At 36.9% G+C, this 25,222-nt stretch overlaps 1 protein-coding gene across 2 annotated transcripts; it reads left to right on the forward strand.

The window, feature by feature from the left end:
- The first annotated feature begins 162 nt into the window (after nucleotides 1-162).
- ENKUR (enkurin, TRPC channel interacting protein) lies at nucleotides 163-23,320 on the forward strand. 2 transcript variants are annotated; one of them, XM_008711015.2, is made up of 5 exons: nucleotides 163-298; nucleotides 7,936-8,081; nucleotides 11,753-11,976; nucleotides 15,398-15,544; nucleotides 23,090-23,320. In XM_008711015.2, the coding sequence occupies exons 1-5, from the start codon at nucleotides 222-224 to the stop codon at nucleotides 23,264-23,266; spliced, it is 771 nt and encodes a 256-aa protein (XP_008709237.2). In that variant the 5' UTR covers nucleotides 163-221; the 3' UTR covers nucleotides 23,267-23,320. The 2 variants fall into 2 exon arrangements, 1 of the variants encoding a protein (XP_008709237.2); XR_005838913.1 differs by lacking the exons at nucleotides 163-298; nucleotides 7,936-8,081; nucleotides 11,753-11,976; nucleotides 15,398-15,544 and adding an exon at nucleotides 20,916-21,010 and having other exon boundaries at nucleotides 23,090-23,174.
- The last annotated feature ends 1,902 nt before the right edge of the window (nucleotides 23,321-25,222 follow it).

Raw genomic sequence — 25,222 nt, forward strand, 5'->3', positions numbered from 1 at the left:
CGTCAACAACGCTAAGCAACCCCAAGAGAATTAGAAGGGTAATTTTATTTTTCTTCCCAAGAGGACTGTTAAGAAGAGGTCAAAGGGGAATTAGGTGAAAGAGAGAAACCGTAGTTCTCTGAGAAGACAAGAGTAGGAAAGGAGAAACAGTGAAGAAAAAGACAGATGTTGGTATAGTGAGAAAAAAAGCTGAATATTTTTAAGGAGTCATTTTGGTGGCCATGGATACAACTTGCTTTTCTGAGAGCATTTATAACCTCATACCTATTGACTGGAAGGAGCCTCCCCAGCCTCCTAGGTATGTGGGTAAGCAAAGATTATCACTTGAAACAAGAAGAGGGAAAAATTATTGCCATTTAGGGTTAACTGAGCATCATATGACGTTGAGAAAGAAAGAACATATATTTTTGTCTCACTGAAGTAGCCTTGGATTTCAGCCTAAGGAAGTGGCTGCAAATCTAGGTATTTCGCATCTCACAATTCACAGAGAGGGCCATCCAGTGCTGTGAGAGGGCCGTTTTATTATGTTAAATGCCTGTTAATACAGTATGTAATTGTTTCGTAATTTATTTAATTGTTCATACATGATGTGGTATACAAAATAGCGTGAAATTTCTTGTTGCTGTTGAGAAGAAAAAATCATTTATATTATCCTGTGTTAGGATACTTGGTATTTGGTTTCAGGAGTTCATTGTTTTATTTCTGACTACACTACTGCTCCCTCTCTAAAGGGAGAGTAGTTATTTATTTCTGAGATTATTGTCAAATATAAATTCTTGTTTGATTCTGAAGCTCAGTTTTTTGATTGGTAAAACAGAATAGATTAGCTTCTAAGGTCTTCTCTGGATCTGATAGTTGGATAGAAGGAAGAGTAGATGGGTGGTGGCCCAAAAGTATGTAATTGAGTTAAAATATTTACAAGGTATTAGGAGCCCTTAAGTTCCCCACATTTCAAAAAGTTAACTCCAAAGTAAATATCTCATTTACTATCCTCTGTAGGAATTTATTTTTTTATTTTTTTTTTTAAAGATTTTATTTATTTATTCGACAGAGATAGAGACAGCCAGCGAGAGAGGGAACACAAGCAGGGGGAGTGGGAGAGGAAGAAGCAGGCTCATAGTGGAAGAGCCTGATGTGGGGCTCGATCCCAGAACGCCGGGATCACGCCCTGAGCCGAAGGCAGACGCCTAACCGCTGTGCCACCCAGGTGCCCCAAAGATTTTTTATTTATTTATTCGACAGGATAGAGACAGCCAGCGAGAGAGGGAACACAAGCAGGGGGAGTGGGAGAGGAAGAAGCAGGCTCATAGTGGAGGAGCCTGACATGGGGCTCGATCCCGTAACGCCGGGATCACGCCCTGAGCCGAAGGCAGACGCTTAACCGCTGTGCCACCCAGGCGCCCCACCTCTGTAGGAATTTAGAACTTATGTAAATCTATGGGGAGAAAAGAAGGTGACTAGTGCAGAAAATTTTATTCCTCCTAGTACTCGAAATATTTGCTGGTTTTTACCTTCTTTTGCTGATGCAAGTCAAAACCACATTGAAAAAGCACTAGGCTAAAAAGTAGGCTCTGTAACTAATTGGTTTGGGAATCATTAATAAATTTTCATTTGTTTTCTGATGTGTAAAACAAACTAAATGATCCAGATAATCTTTATGTTTCCTTTCAGTAATCACTTAGGTGCATAGCATCAACAAGTGGGCAAATCCTTCCATTTTAAGCCTGAGTATCTAGTTTTAACAAGAGCAGTACCTATATTATATTCTATTAGCTTCTCAAAATCTAGTTGAAACTGGAAAGAGGAATGTAAAGTAAAATGTGATGGAGTTTCAGAGTTTGGGAAAAGGATTCAAATTAACAACTGCTGAATGAATTTTTGGTCACAAATTCCTGTATGTTGTATTAGATGAAGCTCCTCCTTTCTGTAACCACCGGTAGATTGTATTTTCTATAGAGAACTGAATTTGAACGTTAAGGTATTTTATGAGATAGGTGTTTTGTTCACTGGTAATTAAAAAAGATGCACCTTTACTGCCTCTAAGTAATTTTTTCACGAAATTTCCTAGGAACAATCTTTATTCATTTGGCAAGCAATAAATGAGCCCCTGTTATGTGTATAACGTTGCCCTTGGAGAATGCTCTTGGGAAATGTTGGAAGTGACAGCACAAACTCCTTAGTTGACTCTCAAGGACTAAGTAGGGAAAAGGAACTCCTGGTGAAGGGAATAGAAGGCATCCAAATGTGCCAAAGAACTCTCTCTGTTAGAGTGAGACTATCCACAACAACCTACGCTGTTTGCAACAACCCTGAGAAGGTTTTAATGTGATAATGTGTCAGGCAAGCAAACCACCGATATATAAAAACAGAGCATGATAACACATTCCTCTCACCACACTAACATTTACTTGTCCTGACCCAATCCCCTTACTAATGGGAAGAATTAATAATAAGAAAGAAATGTATTAACCTACAAGACTTATTTGCATTACTGAGCTACAAATCCAGCTTCAGGAAAGCTCACTGCAGCTCTTTGCAAGATAAGCAAAAAATGTCCAGCTTTCACAAAGAAGTGGATTCCTCAACAACTTAACTGCATTGTGATCTCCCACATCTCAGAGGTTACAGTCTCCTTGGGACACTACAGTATAAACATGAACATGTTGACTAACAATAAAACCATATATTATTGGAAACCCTAATGAGAGATGCAGATAACTGAGAACTCAGAAAATGGATATATGTAACAAAAGTGGGGTGAAGGGCATCCTCTTGCAGTTGAACTTAATGAGCTGGGACTCAAGATGTAACGGTGTTAAAGTCAATGAGAAGCCATGAATCCATTTTCAAACTTTCAGTTGCTCATGATGCTTGAGATAGTTTCCAAGATGTTCACCAAATTTGTCACCCTTCTACTGATGGCTCCAGTTACTTAATGTCTCCAATCATTCTGTCTTTCCTTTTTGTTTAAGGTAATATTCTAGGTATGTACTGAACAGCCCATGGTACCATATCTCTTTCCTTGCAGCGCAATACTTTTATTAATACACTCATTAGCATTTTGACATTCATTTCCCTGCCATTGCCTCACATTGAAATTTCCACATGAACTATGACTAAGGTTGGTCTCTACCATCTTATAATTAATGTAACTGTTTTTGATCTAAACTCATTATTATCTGTGGAGATAGTTTTGAACTTTGACTCTTTCATATACTCTCTCAACCATCCCTCCCAGCTTTGTGTCTTTTGCAAATCTAGTAAGTATGTCTTTTATATCTCCACCTGTCATCGAACAGGGCAAGTACTTTGCACTTTAGTAGGCTACTTCTTTAGTAGGCTACTAGACACATCTTTTTAGGCTGACACCAACACAGATTTTGAGGGTTCAGTCAGTCATCCATATGCATCCATTAATCAATTCATATTTCTTTACCTTATCAGCAAGGATAAGAGGCTTTGCCAACATAAGATGTATATTACATCTAAGGTATTTGCCTGATTTATGAGTCAAATAATCTTTTTTAAAAAATGATGTTCATTTCAGTGAACTGAAACTCCAAATGGCTTGTTTAATCATTGCTTCTCTATAAGTTTTTAGATGCGCTCCAAAATTGACCTCAGGCTCACCATTGTGGAGTTTCTGGGTACATACTTTTTTAAAAATGGAAGTATTTAATGTGTAAGCACCCACTAGTTGGCTGTTTTTAGGCTTTCTGGTTTTCATTGATGTTAACTGTGACATGTAGTCGGAATTTCATTTGCAGAGCTCCTCATTCTTCTTGGACTATCTTTCATTTTTTTCCAATTTCCATACTGTTAAATCTGTATTTTCTGAGGCTTTGTAACATCTCTTCGTTTAAAGTCTAGTTATGTATCTAACTTTGCTAAGCAGTCTTGACTATTGTGAAATCTTAGATGACAGGATCATTTTCTCCTGAGATTCAGACAATTTGTAGCCAATAATTCAATTGGGGAAAGCAGTAGTCCTTTCAAATGAACTTCTATTCAAAGAATGTCAAAAATATTCCAAAGCCTTTGTTTTTAGTATAGTGAAATTTTAAGTTAAAATTCCCATTGTTCCAATATATGGTCTCAGAATTTTGTACCTAGTGTTAGAAATTGTTATTCAGATTTTTAATTTGGCTGTCCAGTCTCTGCAGACTTCCATAATAATAACACTTCTTTTCATCTCTTGTAAAGAAAAGAAAGTAAACTTTACATGTACTAACATGGAAAGAGATCACATTGTATTAAGTTTTAAAAAGCAAGTTATATTTCATACATAAATAGAAATATAGAAAACTGAATTTATTTGGAAAATGGGTTGAGGAAAACTAGATTTTTATTCATTTTTTAAAATTGAGATGTAACTGGCATATACCATTATATTAGTTTCATCATTGTTTTCTATTTTTGTAATTTGGAAAAGCAAAAAATTATTCAAATAGAATAAAACGTATTGTTTCATGTAACAAAACGTATTTTCAGCTCACAAAATAATGTATTGAATCACAAGATTGAAAATTAAAAAGAGGTGAGAGTATACATACTCTTTTCTTACCACAAGGAAAGTTATTTCATTAATCAAGAGATAATATCTGCCAGTTCCAACCTGCGTATGAAATTTAAGGCACAAGTTTGGATTGAACATTATTTTCTGAAGGTATCTAATGAGCTCATTCAGTTTAGACCATAATTAATCCTTAGCTATTGAATTTAAGATTGAGGAAGTCCCCAAAAAGCAAGAAGCAATTCAGTGTTGCTCCAAAGAAATTTATCCAGATTGTGTAAGAAGAGAGTACAAGTTGTTAAAAGTGGTATAGCTAAACTTCTGTGTCCAATCAAGGATGGAATTTCGTCTCTCACCTTAAACAACTAAAACAATAGGGGGGAAAAGTGTAAATCAATGGTTTTCAGACAATGGACAACAAGCAGCACAGAGCAGTCATCCCTAGGAGAAGAGAAACAAGACTCACAATTGCCTCACCATTCTTCCTAGAGAGTTTCCAGGCCAAAGTCCAGAGAAGAGGAATTTAAACAAAACCCAGCAGTTCCTTGAGTTAAATGGGACAGAGTTCAGAGCCTGGGGAGTTCAAGGCATGTAGAGTTCATAGCACAGAGACACGGAGTACCAGAGAGGAGAGAGCCGGAGAGAGAGAAAAAGAGAGGGAGTGTGTGTGCTGTAGAAATATGCAAGATTTTTCTGAAATCTTTGGTTGACATTACATGTATGCAATGAACCTACAGAGGCCAGAAACATAACCAACAGAAGAGAGTAGAGCCGGATAAAGTTTGAATTCCCACCAGCCAGAGTGGAAACACCTCCTGGGGCACAGGGCATTGAGTAGTCCACTCAAAAGTATATTGCCTGCCTCAGTAGTGGGGCCAAATTAGAGCTAGACTTAAAGCTTTTCTGGACCCAGAAATATAATCCATAACCAAAAGAAAAATCAGTCAATACAAACAAAGAAATGACATTAATGAGAGAATTAGTAGACAAGAGCATTAAAATTATTTTAAATATTCTCTATGTATTCAAAAAGGTAGAGGAAAACATGAGCAAGATACAAAGAGAAATGGAAGGACTAAAAAAAAAGACCAAACAAAAACAAAACAAAACAAAACAAAAAAACAAAAAACAAAACCAAATTCTAACTTCTAGACATAAAGGATACCACTTCTAGAATGAAAATGGTCTACTGGATGGGATTAACAGTAGCTAAAACACTGAAGAAAATACTGTTGAATTTGAAGACAAAGTAATAGAACAATACAAAATGAAAGGAAAAAACCGAAAAGGAAAAAAGTGAATCAGTGAGTTGTAGACGACATCAAGCAGCCTAACGTAAGTATAATTAGAATTGCAGAAGGAGAGGAGAGAGATGGGTAAATAGAAAACATACTTGAATAATGACCAAAATTTTGACATAGTTAATGAAATTTCCAAATCCACAAATCCAAGAATCACAATGAGCCCTAAGCAGAAAGAAGAAAAAGAAGAAGGAGGAGGAGAAGAAGAAGACCATACCAAGGGATATTACAATCAAATTTCTTAAAACCAGAAATAAAGAGAAAAATCTTAAAAGCAGCCAAAGGAAAAAGAAACATCGAATACAGAAGAAGAAAGATAGCAAATATCTCATCAGAAACAATAGAAGCCAGAAGTTACAAAGTCCTTAATGCACAAGAAAGGGTATAAGTTGGAAATTTGGATTTACATAATGAAATAAAGAACACTGGAAATGGTAAATATACGATAAATATTAGAAATTATTTTTTCTCTTTAAATTTAATTAAAATATAGTTAGCTTTTTACAGGGGATTAATCACAATGAATTATGGGTTTTATAACACATTGAAGTAAAATAAACACTGGGACAAAGGTGGGAGGAGGAGTAAATGGAAATATTCTTTTGTACAGTTCTTATACTGTGTGTGACATGGTATAATGTTACTTGAAGGTAGGCTCTGGTAAGTTAAACATGTATATTGTAAACTTTAGAATATCCACAAAATAAAGTCAAACAAAAATAAAAACTAAGGTGAAACAAAAAGAGGAAGAATGAACAAAGGTGTATGTAGAAAACAAATAGCGCGATGGAAAATTTAAACACAAATGTATTTTTAAAATTACATCAGGTATTAATGGTCTAAACAAATAAAAGAGATTAGAAAAAGTTAAATTTCTGTGCCCTCCATAAAAAAAAAAAAAACCAACCCTTTAACAAATAGTCACAAAATAAGTAAAAAGTCAAAGAATGGAATAACACTGTGTTGCCACAGATCAAAGGAGTCCTGAGGTGGTTTTGTTAATACGAGATAGAGTAGATTTTAGAGTACAGAGTTTCAAAAGGAATAAAGAACTTTACTTCATAATGATGAAGTAGTCGCTTCAAGACGATCTGGTAATTTTAAATGTTATGACCTATGATCAGAATTTCAAAATACAGAAAGCAACAATTGATAGAACTAAAAGAAGAAACGAACAAATCCACAATTGTAGTCAGAGATTTCAACATTTTTCCATAATTAGTAGACCACTTGAAAATACTACCAGTGTGACCTGAGTGATATTTATAGAACATTCCGGCCAGCAACAGCCAAGTACATTTTCTTTTTGACTGTATATAGAACATTTACCAGGTTAGACTCTACTTTGTGCCACAATACAAGTGTCAGAAAGTTTAAGAGGATTGAAATTGTACAAAATATATACTTTAGCCATAGTAGAAATTAATTAGAAATCAGAAAGACATCTGGAAAATCCCCAAATATTTGGAAACCAAACAAAGCACATCTAAGGAAACTCTTAAGTCAAAGAAAATAACGGAAAAGATTTAAGAAAGTATTGTAAGCTGAATGAAAAGGACGACACAAGCATATCGTGGGATGCAGCTATAAGCAGGCTTAGAGGAATTCTACAGTTTTAAATACTTCTAATAGGAAACGATTAAGTTTAAAGTCAAATACCTAAAGATGCACCCTAAGAAACTCAATCGAGAAGGGCAAATTAAACCAGAATAAGGGGAAATAACAAAGATAAGTGTGGAAATCACTGAAATGGAAAACATGTGAACATTAGAGAAACACAATGACAAGATCAATGAAATAAATGCCTAGCTAAACAGATCAGCAGAGAGAACAAGGACACAATTCACCAATATCAGGAATGGGAGAGGCGACATCCCTGTCGATGCTACACATGTTCACAAGTTAACAAGGAAATATTATAACCTTGACCCTGGAGCCTCTCTCTGAGGGCAAAGCTTCCATCAAGGGTGCTTGATAGACAGGGCTCAGATAATCACACTTTATGTCTGTCTCTGAATGAATATAGACTTATATATATTTAAAGTGTATATCTTTTCTTAAACTTGAAATCACTTTTACTGGAAATACAAATGCTACAACTTTTTTTTTTTTTAATTTTAGGTACATATCCATTTTTAAGACATCTGTAAAAGATAACATGCAAAAACATAAAACTGCAATGAAGACTATGGGACCACCAAAAGTTGAAGTACCTTCTCCAAAGGATTTCCTGAAGAAACATTCAAAGGAAAAACCTCTACCACCCAGTAGGTTTTATCACTCTATTTAATAGTAAAAGGGCTAACAGATCAATTAACTAGAATTATCTTACAGTCAATGAATATCGAATGTTCACAGGTGAGAAGTTTACCTCATATTTAACAGAATCTGAAGTTCTAGGAGAAAGTAGTAGTAGAGAATGTAGTGGAACAAGAAGGTGGAGAATACTAAGTTGTCCCCAAAATCGACTTTCCCTGTGATGGTACAAGCATCTGACCTACATCGTGGACTAGCCAGTAAAGCCCCACCTCCAGCCCCACATGCCTCACCATCTTGGTCCCTAGCCAGATGATCTCAGTAACAAATAACAATTACAAGAAGAGTTCGAAACCCCAGTGAGAAGATTGTGTGGCTTCTAAACACTATCTGGTCTTTTCTGTAAGAGATGAGACTCACAACTGTTATACCAGTTGAAGCAACTATCAGGCATGGGCTTTAACTGTCCCAGATCTCTAAGACCATTAAGACAGTAAATGAGTCAGGTGTCATGGAGGAGGCTTCATGAATGAGTGGGAGACAAAGCCAACTTCTTGGGCCTGTGTGTAGTCACACAGGGCCGTGTGCTTAGAAGTTTGGCTTAATGCTCTGCTTTGCTCTCTTGAAATTCTTAATTTTTGATCAAGGAGCTCCACGTCGTCATCTTGTAGTAGGCTTTGCAAATTATGTAATTAATCATGGTCATAGAGTATATAGCTATTAGGAAAAAGGCCACCTGGAAAACAGACGGGTATGTATGCATGGAAGCAGCTTCTTCCTATCCTGGGTGTGTCTTTCCTGATGTTTTAGGATGATAGAGAGGACAGGGAAATTAGTCTCTCTCTTTTACAGTTAGCCTTTTTCTGTTGCCTGGCATCAAGGAAATAATGCAACATCTCAAGCCCAGCTAGGCTGTACCTTTTGACAAAAGTGAAACTACTTCTCCCTTTGGCAATATTTTATATCCCACAATCCCCTTTCATAACCCATAATGGCATGACAAAGGATGAGGATATTATCAGGAAAGATGGAAAAAGCAAATCTAAAAATACAACATTTTTGCATAAATTCATGTCTTTCAAAAGTCTCTTTTGTATATTTCTCAAGGGGAGTCTTGGTACTTTGTGACCCACAACCACTTGAGAGCACTGGAAAATCTTAAAATGGAATCAGTTTATTTCAATGATATTATTTAGGTTCTCATGTATCCTCTCTGGAGTTAAGCACATTATATAACACAACTACCAAACATATAAATCCTAAATATCAAATAAGGAAAAAGAGATGAAGTCTCTCTCTCCCCTTATAACAGGACAAAACAAACACAAAATTATATTAGCCTCGTGAATAATCAAGAAGGTGGGGGTGTTGCAAGAGTTCAATCCAATGAGTTAAAGGTAATGTAGAGCAAGGCCGCTTCCAGTCTCTTTTCGAATATTCTGTCATTTTGAACACAATAGTTTTGAAGAGAGTAATTTGCTAGACACACTGAACGATACTTTACAGATACATGAACATTTCTCTAACTTCAAATGATAGAACATCTGCATGACAAGGCTGTGTTGACCTTGCCATTTTGATAAAAAACAAACCATTTGGTTTTCAGATTTATTATCACAGCTACCAAATAACTTGTGAAGAGACGCCCTCATGCCATTTTTCAAGCCTCACCCCACTGCCAACCCCTACACCTGGGATGACAGAAAAGGTGAGGTTTAAATAGATTAACATGACGAAAAGACAGGGCCGGCTCTAGGCACCATCGGGCGGACAACCAAAGCCAGTCAAGGGTTGTAATTTACTCACGTAAGAATGAATTATCAGCCTTTCTAAACTGTTTCCTCATTTTCTAAGAATTCAGTTTTCCCTCTTATATACATTTCTAACGCTGCAGATTTCCTTAGAGTTACCTTTGCATGCACTTTCAATTCATAATTAAATTGGGCCTCTTAATGTTTTCCAAGTGAACGTCTAGAGAATAGATAACTCTAGTTTTTTAGGCAAACAGATTATGCAGACCTCATTTGGTTGAATGTATCTGGTAGAAGGAAGCTATTTGGGTTGTAACAACGAGCCCTTATTCTCTGCTCCAGGCTTTATAGGAACTCCAAATTCAATTTCTTTTTTTTTTTATAATAATTTTTTATTATGTTATGTTAGTCACCATACAGTACACCCCAAGTTTTTGATGTAAAGTTCCATGATTCATTACTTGCGTATAACACCCAGTGCACCATGCAATACGTGCCCTCCTTACTACAAATTCAATTTCTAACAATGCTCACAACATCTCATTAATACGTTAAATCGGAAGATACAATTTTGGTAGATCAGAAACAGTAAACAATTTCACATATAGTTCAAGCAAATACATATATTATAGTCTACGTATTAAATTTTATTTTTTCTTTCCTCCCATGACGTAAATTCCATGAGAACAGGGACTTGTCTCATGTTCATTACTATATCTGCAGTTCCGAGGACATTAACTGGGGACGTAGTATTTCTCAACAAAAACACAGTGTGTGAATTAATGAATAAGTAACTATTCAAAAACCCCTTGATAATATTTCTGGGTGTGTGGAATTAATATCAGCAGTGTTGGCTTGCTAGGGCTGCCATAACGAAATATTGCGGACTGGGTGGCTTAAACAGAAACGTATTTGGTACTAGTGTTAGAGCTTCCACATATGTATACTGGAGGGGACACAATTCAGCCCATTGCAAGAGGTTTATCCAGGCCTTAGACATTTAATAGTAAGTATCTCTTTTCCACTAATCAAAGTTACATAAACTCATAAAAAGTTCAAACAGAAATGAATAAAGGCAAAGTACCTAGTAATTGTGTGGGATTAAGATTTGGGTAAGGTTTTGTCAAGATGGCTGTTGCTTTTAGTTCTTGGAAATAAATTGTGATTATCTCACATTTTAGCTTATCTTACATTTAGCATTCTTGTTTTGATGTGGCTCCATCAAAGTGGAGGAGTCAGAATGGTCAAGTTGAAGAGGTTGTGTAAACATGGCCAGTCTCATCTGCTGCTAATGAAGAGAATGTGGTAGAGAGAAATAAATAAGATCAATTCTGGATAGTAGTAATTTTAGGAAGTGAGATGCAATCAGGGAGGAACGAATTAGAAACTTCAGCTGTGTTGGTAATTTTTATTCATTAAGGTGCATGTTGGGGACATGGCTATTACATGATCTTCATGCCTTATAATAAAAGTTCTGGTGAAAAAAATCCATAATTCTTGGACTTTCATCAAGTTTGAGTTATTGATGACTTTACAGTAACTTTCCTCTGAAAAAACAATTACTAGTAATATTGCTAGTACTCAGAAAAGAGTTTCGAAGTTTCTTTGAATTTTTTTCAGTGAAAAAGCTAAACATTTATTTTTGATATCTTTTTTAGAAAATATTTTTACAATAGCTAGTAAAAATATACTAGTTAGCTGGCATATGATTGGGGTGCTTATCTTCTTCCCTTAAATTTGTATACCGTTCTTCAACATATTAATTATGTTGCACTTAATTTTTGGCATTTATGATTACTGATTTTCCCCTAAATATTTGAATATGGTATTAATAAAACTCTAATATACTAGTGGTAAAATATCTAGATATGATAGTACTGAATAGCAATGTTTATAATCTAATATTAACAAGAAAATGTTATGTTTAACAGAAAAAAAGTTTGATCGGAACGAGCCCAGAAAGCCTCCCGTGCCACTGAGGACTGAACATCCACTCATGGGAATACAGAGCGACAAAAATTTTATAAATACAAATGCAGCTGACGTCATTATGGGCGTGGCTAAAAAGCCTAAACCAATTTATGTTGACAAAAGAACTGGAGACAAGCATGATCTTGAAACCTCAGGACTAGTTCCGAAATACATCAATAAAAAGGTAGCCTTGTGATGTATTAATGAGACCTTAAATGCAAATAATTTAAGTATGGTGTTCATAATGATTATCCATAATATTATTAATAGTGTTCTCACTGGGCAAATTATTCCTCCAAATCTAATGTGGTGTTTGGGCCAAATCTAATGTGATGAAGTTACGGAGAATTTGGAGAGAATAACACCAAGTAGTCCAGTAGAGGAAAACTCTAGTTATTTCCCTTAATTTCAATTATGAATATATTTAACAATTATAGCAAACATTCCCTAAAAGATGTTAATTTTTAGTGTGGTGGAAATTTCATGAACAGCGTAGTCATTACTATGAGTCATTACTAAGAAATAACCTTTCGGAAAGTCCAAAGATTTAGTCATCGGGTTGTAGTATCTTGGTAACAGAATGAGGAAAAATGAAGAGGAAAATAATTTTAGAGCCATCCATCCTATCAATGTAGTGTAAATAATTCACATTACAATTTCAACTTGAATGTGTGTGGAATAAAGCAGACCTTGAAAGTACTGTACAATAATCTAGTCCTTTGGGGACCTTCATCTCTATCTGAAAAAGTGCTTATGAGATAGGCATACAATTTTACTGTTGAAAATTATAGGAGCTTCAGGTTGTTTAAATATAGAAGATCTTTAAAATTTAAAAAGCTTACAAAAATAACCTCATACAAAACCTATTTTACTTTGTATACTTACAGAGTGCAAAATCGCTTGGAACACACATAGTAAAATATGAGTGCAAAATCCTCAAGAGTAACAATCCATAATAATAAGTTGTAGCAAACAAGAAAGGGAGGACAGAAGGAAGAAAGGAAGAGGAAAAATAGAAGTTGCAGCAGTGATGTCTGAGGGGTTTAGTTATCTACCACGATGAATCCGGTGCCTGTTCCAAATCAAACGGGAACCTCGAGGCCGTTGTCGGAGTCCACCACTTATTGTCTGCGAAGCTCTTGTCACTCAATAAGCTAAGACACTTTTGAGAGACCTTAGCAGGTATCTAGGGGTTGGCAGCACGTGGCGATAAAGTTATTTCCAGCTTCTATGAATGCTTCCTCCTGTGCCCCGAAGGCTGCTTATAGCCCTTGTCCCCTACGGGGTGGAAAAACAGAAATTTCACTCTTCTGGCTGGTTCTTTAAGGCAACTTCCAATCCATTATTTGTCCGCTATGATGTAAAAACCCTTCTCCTTTACTGGTTATGCCACCAACTGTCCACACCGTGCCCCTCCTTCTGGCTGCCTTCTGCCTAAGCTGTCCGCTTCAGTACATTTTCTGCCCTGAACAGCAAATTGAGAGCACTCATCATGGAGACAGAAAAATATTAAGTTAGTCTCCCTGTGCTTGTTTACCAAGCCACGCTCTGCACCTGTCACACTCTTGGGGTTGCTGGCCGGCATTCAGAGCTCACGAAAGACTTTCTCAACTTACTCGCCACTGCTCAGAGTTAAGTTTTTAAAACCTATTAATGGTAAGTGAGAGATCAAGTCTTCAAAGGGCAATGTCATTTTTTTAGAAAAAGTGAGTGAACCTCATGTTTTAGTTTCAAATAAAATATTGTATGCCCATTTGTGCCATGGGAAAGCATCTGTGAAAACAAACCAGAGCACTGATGGTTGCCTGAGGTCTAGAGCAATGAGAGTGAGACGTCACTTCGAATTCTGACTCCGCCACTTAACCCTGTGAACTTTTACACATTATTAGATTTATCACAGAGTTGTAGTGAGGATTAGAGGATATAAAATCTATCAAGCGCTTGACACGGTATCTAGCACCTAATAGAAGTTCCATAGAGAGTGGGTATTATTAATTATTAACATTAAGAATATGCATCAGCCCTCAGTGACCCAGCACGTGGGAATATTTCAGATCACTGAAGCTTTTGCCCTTTTGCGAGATAGTTCTTTTTCCTGAAATGTATTACGTTATCCCCTTTATTAAACAGAATATGCCAAATATAATCTAATCCTTTCGCGATGACTCAGAATCATCTGTTAGGAGCATCAGTAACTACTTAGCTGTAATGAGGTTTTGCCCTCGGTGTTTCCTGAAATGAGTTGGACTGTTTACCACTGCACTAACTTACCAGAATACTGTGCTCTTAGGATTTATTTGTAGAGTGTTTTGCAACTTGCCAGAGCACATTTATGGCTAGGATTTCAAACTATCCCTTTTTTAGCCAGGATGGGTTAAGTTATGCTTTGGTAACAAATAACCCCCGATTTTAGTAGCTAAAAGCAACTAAGTTTTATTGTTTGCTTATGCTCCATGTCCATTAAGGGTTGGAAGCTCTGCTTCTTGTCCTCATTCCAAGACCCAGGCAGCCCCAAATATTTCCCATCATTATACTAAACAGAATACTAACATGGCAAGTCATCTGTTAATTCTTGAGGCTTCTACCCAAAACGGACAGAGGTCACTTCCACTCTCACTGGGCAAGTCACGTCACATGATCACATCTTACTCCAAGGGGATCAGGAAAGTGTTGTCCCATCAACTGCCTAGAAGGAGAAGAACCAGAATGTTTATGAATAATTTTAATGGCTATCATACTTCTTAACAGCTGCTTCCTCTAAGAGTTTTTCACTGACCTCCTTATTTATCTAAAATAGATCCTATTTCTTTCTTCCCCCTTACTATTCTTTGTTTCAGTTTGGAACACTGATGCATATGTTACTTTATACTCTATTTTTGGTGAGTTTCCCTCACCATAGAATGCACATTCCATAAGGACAGCAACTTTGCCTTTCTTATTCACTGGTATACCTGGCATCAAGTACATTCTTAAATAATTTTTTGAAAAATAAGTAAGGAGTAGATCTGTTTCTGTACACAGTGATATCAAGCATATTTACTAGTCTGAAAAAATCACAACAGATTGCTTCACTGTCAGTCCTTGTAAGCAGCCCAGGAACCTTAAAAATCGATTTTGCATTCCAAAAACCACCTTAAGGTCCCAACTCAGTTTTTACTTAAAGCAGACATGCGTCATGTATTTGTTTTTTTATAATACTTTGGAAGCATTTATCTTCTCTTATATAACAAGAACTTGTAAAAGAGACCTCAAGATATTCAAGATCTTTAAAGGTAAAAGCTGGAGCACCTAAAAGAAATAAAGAAAAGCCAACTCTTAGAGGTGAAACAAGGACTGAGTCATCAGCCAGGAACAGGGGCTGGAAACTTCAGAAGAGAAAAACAAGCAGCCACAATAACAATTCAGATGGTTTTAAAAGACATAGAATCAACTAGTTCCCAATGGGAAAAGAAAAAAAAAAAAAAAACATTAAATTTTGTCAATTTGTCATGTTTTGCTCAAAAAAATCTGTAACATTTCTTTTTCTCCCAATCATTAGTTGATATGTACACATATACAAGATTGCATTCAGGATATTAATTTTTTTTCTGAAAAATTCTTATAAGGATTATGGCGTCACACCTGAATATATATGTAAGCGAAATGAAGAAGTAAAGAAAGCCCAAGAAGAATATGATAATTATATCCAGGAAAACCTTAGGAAAGCAGCAATGAAAAGGCTCTCCGATGAAGAAAGGGAGGCGGTTCTGCAGGTAACTGTTCTGTAATTTATATTCATATGTAGTACTTTGGAACATCTTTGAAAGAATGGTCCATTATCAATGAATATGAAAGCCTGCACCTTGACTTTGAAATCAGAACACTCTCTTTGGTTATGGTGAGGGCTACGTACAGCACACTGGCTCTTTGGGGAGAGCAAAAGTTGCAATTAGGAATTATTGAATAATATTTTGTTTCCAAATTTGCGAGCTTCTGTTTCTTCCTGGGGGTAGTTAGTGTGGTAAGGAAGCCTACCTTCTCCTTCAACGAACATGCGTAAGTAAAGTGAAAAGGCATTTTTATTTTCATTGTCATGTCCCTGAATTTTTCAAAACTGATATCCATAAAATAGATGTTTTTCACTAGATGGAGCTCTAGAATAATTGAAACTGCTCCTAGACCAACTTTTTTTGTTCCTTTCCTATAAGCCAAACGTCCAATTTTAAAATAACCAGGTGTTAGGTTTTTTATGTATTTTCCTTGTTTTGAATAAAATAGGCTTAAAAATATATGACCTTATGTGTTTAATGCAAGACTTTTATCTGAAGCATTTAAAATATCTTTACAGAGTATTAATTAAGCACCTAATTGTACTCTTCTATAGTCATGATATCTCTTGTAGAGGTAAAAATAGTACTTTATTCTTACTTTGTTATTTTGAAAGATTTCTACAAAAGTCATTTCTAGTGACCAGAAAATTTTTTTTTCCACATTAACTTCTCTTGAAAATGGATTTGTATGCTGTTATAAATTCTTAACATTTTATTAATGTCATAATCATTAGCAAACATTTACTAAATTCCTGTTTTGCATTAAGTGTCATGCTAAGCCTCAAGGATATTAAAAAGACATAAGATAAAATTCTACTATAGATAATGTCGTAATATAATGGATGAGAGGTGATATGTATATACGTATGTATGTAGATGTGTGTGTGTGTGTGTGTGTAGAAGATTGTAAGTTTTATCAAGTCCTAAGACAGAGTATCCACTGAAGGATGTAGGTGGGCCTTAAACTGCACAGTAAAAAGGTCTTCCAGACAGCAGAATTGACCTATGGGCAAAGACTGTGTCTTCTTGTTGACAGCAGTCTCCTTTGTGCCTAACTCAGTGTCTATTATAAACACAGAGCTTTAATATTGGTGTGCTGGAAAGAAGAAAGGAAGAAGGTAGGCAAGAAGGCTGGCAGACATGGAGGTGGGACTTTGGATGTCATTTTCAGAGTACTGGGTTTTGGTCCACCCCCCCCTTCTCTCTCTCTCTTGCTCTTTCTCTTTCTCCTTCTCCCACTCCATCTCTCTCTAGTTTGAATTCTACCATTTATAGAAAGTACATGCTTTTGTGAAAGCCAGGTTTTTCTATCTAACCAATGTTGAAAAATAGGAAAAAACACCAATGGATAGACCATCCAGACAGAAAATCAATAAGGAAACCTCAGACTTAAACAACATATTAGACCAGATGGACTTCACAGATAGATACAGAACATTCCATCCAAACCAGAATACACATTCTTCTCAAGTGTACATGGAACATTCTCCAGGAAAGATCGTATGTTAAGCCACAAACCAAGTCTCAATAAATTTAAGAAGATTGAAATCATAGCAAGCATCTTTTCCAACCATCATGGCACAAAACTAGAAATCAATTACAAGAAGAAAACTGGAAAAATCACAAACATATGGAGATTGAACAATAATCTAATGAACAACTAATGGATCAATGAAGAAATCAAAGGAGAATTCAAAAAATACTTTGGGGGTGCCTGGATGATTCAGTCAGTTAAGTGTCTGACTCTTGGTTTCGGCTCAGGTCATGATCTCAGGGTCGTGGGATCAAGCCCTGTGTAGGGCTCCACAGTCAGTGCAGGGTCTGCTTGAGATTCTCTCTCTTCCTCTCCCTATACCCCTCCCCCCTCTCTCATGTTCTCTCCCTAAATAAATGAATAAAATCTTTTAAAAAAATACTTTCAGACAAATGAAAATAGAAATACAACCAAAATCTATGGGATGACAGTTTAAGAGGGAATTTTATGACAATAAAAATCTCAAAGAAACCACCTAATTTTATAGCTAAGGGAACTAGAAAAAGAAGAGCAAAAGAAGCCCAACATTCTAGAAAAAAAGAAAATAATAAAGATCAGAGTGGATATAAATGAAATAGAAACCAATAAGACTAGAAAAGATCAATGAAAGTAAGAGCTGGTTCTCTAAAAAAATAAAGTACATTAACCTTTAGCTAGACTCACTAAGAAAAAAAAAAGAGAGGGCTTAAATAAATAAAGTCAGAAATGAAAGAGAAAAAGTTACAACTGAACACAGGACTACAAATGATCATAATAGACTACTATGAACAGTTATATGCCAACATTTTGAACAATCTAGAAGAAATGGATAAATTCCTAGAAACATACAATCTTCCAAGACTGAATCATGAAGAAGTAGAAAATCTACATAGACCAAGTATTAGTAAGTAGATTCAATCAGTAATTAGGAAACTCCCAACAAATAAAAGTTCAGGGCCAGATGGCTTCATTGATGAATTCTACCAAACATTCAAAGATTTAACACATACCCTCCTCAAACTCTTCCAAAAAATTGAACATGAAGGAATGCTTCCAAGCTCATTTTACAAGGCCAGCATTACCCTGATACTAAAACCAGTCAAGGACACCACATACACTTGCAAATCATAGGCCATAAATATCCCCGTTGAACGTACATACAAAAAACCTTAACAAAATATTAGCAAATCAATTCCACAATACGTTAAATGTATCATTTACCATAATCAAGTGGGATTTATTCCAGGGATGAAAAGATGGCTCAAATCACTCCCCGATTTCAAACTATATTACTAAGATATAGTAATTTAAAAACAATATGGTAATGGCATAAAAACAGACACATAGATGGAAAGAACCCAATAGAGAGAATAGAGAGCCCAAAAATAAACCCATGCATATGTGGTCAATTAATTTATGACAAAAGAGGCAAGAATATACAATGAGAAAAGAACAGTCTTTTCAAAAAGGGTGTTGGGAAAACTAGACAACCACATGCAAAAGAATGAAACTGGGCCATTATCTTACACCATATGCAAAAATTAATTCATTATTGATTTAAAACTTGAATGTAGACCCGAAGCCATAAAACTCCTAGAAGAAAACATAGGTGGTAAACTCCTTGATATCAGTCTTGGAAATGGTTTTTTGGGCTCTGACTCTAAAGGCAAGAGCAACAGAAGCACAAATGAACAGCTGGGACCATATCAAACTAGTAAGCTTCTGCACAGGGAAGAAAACCATCAACAAAATGAAAAGGCAACCTCCTGAATGGAAGAAGATATTTGCAAATCATACATCTGATAAGAAGTTAATATCCAAAATATATAAAGAACTCATACAATTCAACCACCACCACAAAACACCCCCACACAATCCAGTTAAAAATTGGGCAAAGGGGGGTGCCTGGGTGGCTCAGTCGTTAAGCGTCTGCCTTCGGCTCAGGGCGTGAGCGCGGCGTTCTGGGATCGAGCCCCACATCGGGCTCCTCCACTATGAGCCTGCTTCTTCCTCTCCCACTCCCCCTGCTTGTGTTCCCTCTCTTGCTGGCTGTCTCTATCTCTGTCTCCATCGAATAAATCAATCAATCAATCAATAAATAATCTTTAAAAAAAAATGGGCAGAGGATCTGGATAGATATTTTCCCAAAGAAGAGATACAGATGGCCAACTGGCACGTGAATAGATGCTCAACATCACTAATCAGCGAGGAAATGCAAATCAAAAAGCACAATGAAATACTACCTTACACCTGTCAAAATGAGTATTACCAAAAAGACAATAAATAAGAAGTGTTGATGATGATGCAGAGAAAAGGGAACCACCTGCCCTGTTGGTGGGAATGCACACTGCTGCAGCCACTGTGGAAGACAGTGTGGAGGTTCCTCAAAGATGAAACAGAGAACTACCAAATGATCCAGCGATTCCACGTCTGGGTATTTATCCAAAGAGGATGGAGACACTAATTTGAAACTATATATGCGCCTCCATGTTCACTGCAGCATTATTTACAACAGCCAAGATATGGAAGCCACCTAAGTGCCCATTGATGTACGGATGGGTGAGAAAGATGTGGCATACCTGTGAGTGTGTGTGTGTGTGTGTGTGTGTGTGTGTGTGTTATGCCAAGTGAAATAAGTCACACAGAAAAAGACATACTCTATGATTTCACTTATACGTGGAATCTAAAAAGCAAAACAAACAAAACAAAATTCACCGACACAGAGAACAGAGTGGTGGTTGCCAGAGGGGAATGAGGTGGGGGGTAGGGGAAGTGGGTGAAGGGAATCAAGAGATACAAACTTCATATAAAATAAGTCTGGGGATGTAATGCACACCATGGTGACTATAGTCAGTAATAGCGTATCACATATTTGAAAGTGGCTAAAAGAGTGAATCTTAAAAGACTTCACAAGAAAAAAATATTCTGTATCTTTGTACAGTGACATCGTAACTAGACTCGTGCTGATTATTTCACAACATATACAAATATCAAATCATTATGTTGTACACCTGAAACCGATATAATGTTATATTATAACAAAAACAGCAACAACAAAAACAGAAAACGAGAGGAAGAACTTCCCTCAGAGGAAAAGGCTCTTCGGTCCTGTGTCTTTTTGGCTATAGTGGATAAGCAGCCCTCAGTTTCCTAATACGGTCACTGCGGAGTTTGATAGAACAATAGCAGACTCTTCCTTATATGCCTTATTAGCCAGGTAATATAGCTGCCATGGTAACAAAACGACCAGCTCTGCTCCTGACAAACCCTGAGTCATGTTTCCCTCCCTGGTTCAGAGTGGCACACGGCACTATGACAATATAGCTGTATGTCCCTGAATAGGCCACATCCTGCTCATTCTTCATAAAATAACAGTCTCATTCTACCTAAAGGATCATCTGGTCTAATGATTCCACACTTCTCATCTGACATATGAGGATATAAAATGCAAATATATTAAGTTTTGTTCATTTATCTATTCATTCACTATACCCGGCCCAGGGGATACTATTGTGAGCAAGACAAATGCCCTCTTTACTGTCGGTGAACTTAGAGTTTGGTTTACATTTGCCCTTGGTCACAAAACTATCCGGTAGCTACACAGGGATTAAAGCCCACATCGGCCAACTGCTGGGCCAGCGCTTCCCCCACTACAGTGTCACACGTGCACGGGAAGTGACGAAAGGAAGCTCTGTCGGTCAGAGATCCCGCAGGAAATGCAAGGCACCCTCGGCAGGATTCTGAAGGGCGTTTATGAAGGAACTATTTACAGAAGGAAAGCAGGGCTAAGGGAGCCAACAAAAAACCCCGAAGCACCCCAGGATTAAGGACCGTGGAAATCCATCACCACCCTAGGCTCAAAGGGCAGAGGCAAGAAACAGTGTTACCAGAGCCTGGTAAGATCTGGAGCCTGGAAGAGGGGCCGCTGAGCCATGCTGCTCTCACAGACACGTGAGCCAGAACTAGGGTCCAGGTAACATTAAGGGAGAGGAAGAAGAAATGCCCCAACCTCTCTCTCCTCCCACCAGTGTTGAACTTGGACTCAGAGGCTGGAGGGCGAAAGAGTGGGGGGCGGGGGAGGGGATGGCGTGGGCAGCCACCTCGCAACACCCTGCCCTAGGCCCAGAGCAGGACAAGGAGCATGGACTGAAGGCACTTCTTCTTTATTTTATGACCGCTTCTCCCTACTTGAAGCTTTTCCCAAACTAACAATAAAAACATAAAATAAAATAGAAGAGAGAGAAGTCAATTAAGAAAAAAAGAAAATCACTATTCCTGCAATGAATAAAAGATTTTTTAGATGAACTAACAAAAATAAGTCTTAAGAACAGCAGAGAGGCTATGTCAATATAATATATGAGTTACATGTAGTTCCCATCCCTGCCTGTTGACTTTGATCCAAAGGTTTTTGTGCACACCAGCAGATAAAGCAAACTATCCTTTAAAAGATAAAGGCTACAGAGAAAAAGTGTAGCTGCTGTGACCACAGAAAATGTGGACATACCACTCAAGTAGCTATGAAAAACCTTTGATAGTTGAAAGTGTATAAATGCATAGATTTCCTCTGTGCAGTAGGCAGCCCCGTGGGGCACCGTGGAAACAGATTTCTCATTTCACAATGAAAAGCTATGAAAAAAGAATTCTTCTGAGGACCTCTTTTTGGAATACATCTCATACACTATGAAGAACTGTACTAACCCATCCTCCTCTTTTTAAAATGTAACCTGGATATTTTCCCTCTTTCTTTCCCTTTCCTTAAAGCTTTCATCTAGTCTCACTCAATAAGGGTTCAAAAATCTGTTGCCCTTTCCCCGGCCAACAGTGTGCGCCGTCCCTATCATCATTTTTACCTAAGCATAGGAATAAACCTCTGAAATGTTATTATCCCCTGAAAGTTTCTACAAGATTAAAGTTGTACTATGAGGGCTTATTATGAAGATGTTACTATATAAGATACTTCTCATCTTTTCTTACACCTAAATATATAGCCATGGATTTCAAGGACCATCCCTTCAAGGCAATATTTTAAATTCTACTTTCAGTTAGACTTTTTGTTTTTGTGTAAATAAAGTGATTTGTGTACCCTTAGTAAATAACAGAAAGTGTTAATTTTGCAAAAATTTCATGACTCGAATTTGATTAGAGGTTTCAGCCCGTTTTGTCAATGGGACCCTCTAAGTGCACTGTGATAAGAAATGGGGACTAGGCAGACGAAAATAACCTTTATTGCTCCTTAGAGACCCCTAATTTTGCATTTGTCAGCTTCTGAGAATATAAAACATTAACTACATTACTGAATTAGCATGCATGTTACATTTAACGACATCTCAGTCATTTCGGGTAGACGTTAATGGGAAGTATAGCCCACTTGATTATATGAAGAGTTCTTTCTAATATATTGAAAAAATACACAAAGGATCATCTCTTGTTACATTGAATTTTGGGCATTTTGTACAATTCCATTTAAGCCAGATAGAAGCAAATGTGCAAGTCCAAATCAGGTCTTTTGATGAATGGGGATAATGGTTCAAAACTAAAATTCTAAAGAAAAAAACTAAAATTTTTATAAGAAATAATTTCCTGTTCAAAAATATGTCTTGCTTGGGGTGGGGGGCGGGGACATCGATTCTCGTCTTTACCAAAGCATTTGCTATGAGCTTCGTTTCATACTACCCCTAACTCTGCATACGCATATTTAATGGCAAAAACAAGTAACAGTAACATGAAACACAGAGCAAATAAATACTCCCTCTGGAAATTGAGTGCGCAGTGGAGGACAGGATTTGGCCTCTGCACAATATTTTCTGTTACTGTAGCCAAGTACGCGATAAATACATATCGTTTTGTTAAAGTTATTTTCATCAGTTTCCTTTACCTAGTTACAGTTGTCTTCACCAGTACACTATATATTTTTTTAGCCAGTTACATTACTTTTGCAGTTACCGTAGTATTCACAGTTCTCATCCCCTTTGCAGGGGCTGAAGAAGAACTGGGAAGAGGTACATAAGGAGTTCCAGTCCCTCTCGGTGTTCATCGACTCCATCCCAAAGAAGATCCGCAAGCAGAAGCTGGAAGAAGAGATGAAGCAACTGGAACATGATATCGGCGTCATCGAAAAGCACAAGATTATTTATATTGCCAATAAGGAATAATGGAGTTTTTAAAAAATATATATAGTCATTTTCACATAGGGAAAAAAACCGAAACTTTGCTTTTCAAAGAGGAAAATACTGTGAAGAGAATAAAAATAGTCTTTACCAAAATGCCGAGGCAATGATTAAACAGTATTCAAATTATTCTACTTAGGTGAGAGAAAATTTTTTTTTTACCAGCATTAGGTTTTCCCCATAGACACGGAAGTTTGATGTGGCGTGTTCCAATCTGTAAGGTGATCCATTATTTTTATGTACTTGTTTCACACAAAGATTAATTTCTGGGTGCTAAAGAATATCGTCAGCACTCGGAACTTAAGATTTTTTCTATACTGCATGATACAAAGAGCACAGCATTAAAGACTGTGAAGTATTTTGAATGGGACACAGCGGTGTATGCTTTCTTCCTACTCCAGCGGGAAGACAGCTGCACGTTCAACAGCATACGGTCTCTCTTAGTCTATGTCATTTGCAGCTCTTCCCAAATACCGTCAGTGTCCGTAATGCTAGCTATGCCGAAGGGCTCGTATTGGGAGGAAGAAAAATGAAGAAGGCAACCTAAAGTCAAGAAGACAAGTTAGAAAATGCATCACTGAGGATAATCAAAGAGAATAGCCTTCTTCCGGGCATAGCAACTTTTAAAAACTTTGCCACTCAATATGCTTTATTCCGTAATTCACTATGGATGTTTCACTAAAATGGAATGTTCCTTTTTCTTTTTTGTTCCTCTGTATCTATTTGGTGAATTCTGAAGTTTCCTTTTGTATGACTAATTTATTAAGCAATAAGTTTATGTGAGTAGAGCTGTCTTCAACTCAAAATAAGCATCTAGGGAAAGTCTAAAAGGAAAAGATTCTTGTGTGAAATTTTAAATTAGAGAAATTCAGTAGCACATGAAATACAAAATATCAGAGCAATAACAGCTGCTTACACTGATTTTTATCTCAGGGGCGATAGAAAAAAATGGCATTTTCTTTTTAGCTTTTTCACAAACAGAATTTGAGAGCATTGTAGAAAAGCTTACTTTAATTAAATAAAAATGGTTATATACAAATATTTTTGAAAACTCACTTTAAACTTTTTTCACATCTTTTTATGAAGATCATTTCTGTATTTATTACCTTATAGCAGATACAAAACTAAGGCTAGTGATTATCCAGAATGGTTGCTTGCTATTTAGGATAGCTGAATATCCATAACAATAATCCCCAAAACGTATAATAATAACACAATAGAAACTCATTTCTTGCTCACGTAACAATACTGTGCTGCGAATAAATGAACAGGAACTCCTTTGCACAAAGTTGCTCAAGGACCCAGACTTACGGAGCGATAGGCTCTGTTCTTTCCCGAGTTCAGAGTGTTGTGTGCAGGCCAAGCCTAGAAAAGGTGCACATCATTTCTCTTTGCATTTTCTAAGTCAGGAACACTAGTTACACAAACTACCTCCAAACACAAACCACCTCCAAATCTTATTTGCCTGATAAACATTAATTTCTCATTTATGTTACTGCCTTAGGTGAATGGGGGCAGGGGGACCACACTCTGTTCCATGCAGTCACTCAGGGACTTAAGTCTCCTTCTGTCTAGTGGCTCTGCTGGTACAGTCACCCTTCTCTGCCACACTGAAGGATAAGATGTTTAGGTTAGTATTTTATTTGTGAGATGATCCCTACACATACTACGTTTTTTAAAATTCACAATCAGTAGTGATACAAAAATATTCTAATTATTTCAGCCTTACGATGGTTAGGCTTGGGGGCCGTGAATGAGAGTTGCCTTACATGATAACTTTGTGGTTTTAACAGATGGTTTTTCTCTTGCTTCCTGTAAATGTCTACTAAAGAATAGACTTTTCTCCATGGCCCACAATGTCCTGCTAGGTTGACTTTATTGCCCTTCTCACTCACAGGCCTCTGAGGGAAACCTTCCCATCTGTGATTCCTGAGACATTAT

The sequence above is a fragment of the Ursus maritimus genome, unplaced genomic scaffold, assembly GCF_017311325.1.
Source record: "Ursus maritimus isolate PB19 unplaced genomic scaffold, ASM1731132v1 scaffold_31, whole genome shotgun sequence".
NCBI lineage: Eukaryota > Metazoa > Chordata > Mammalia > Carnivora > Ursidae > Ursus > Ursus maritimus.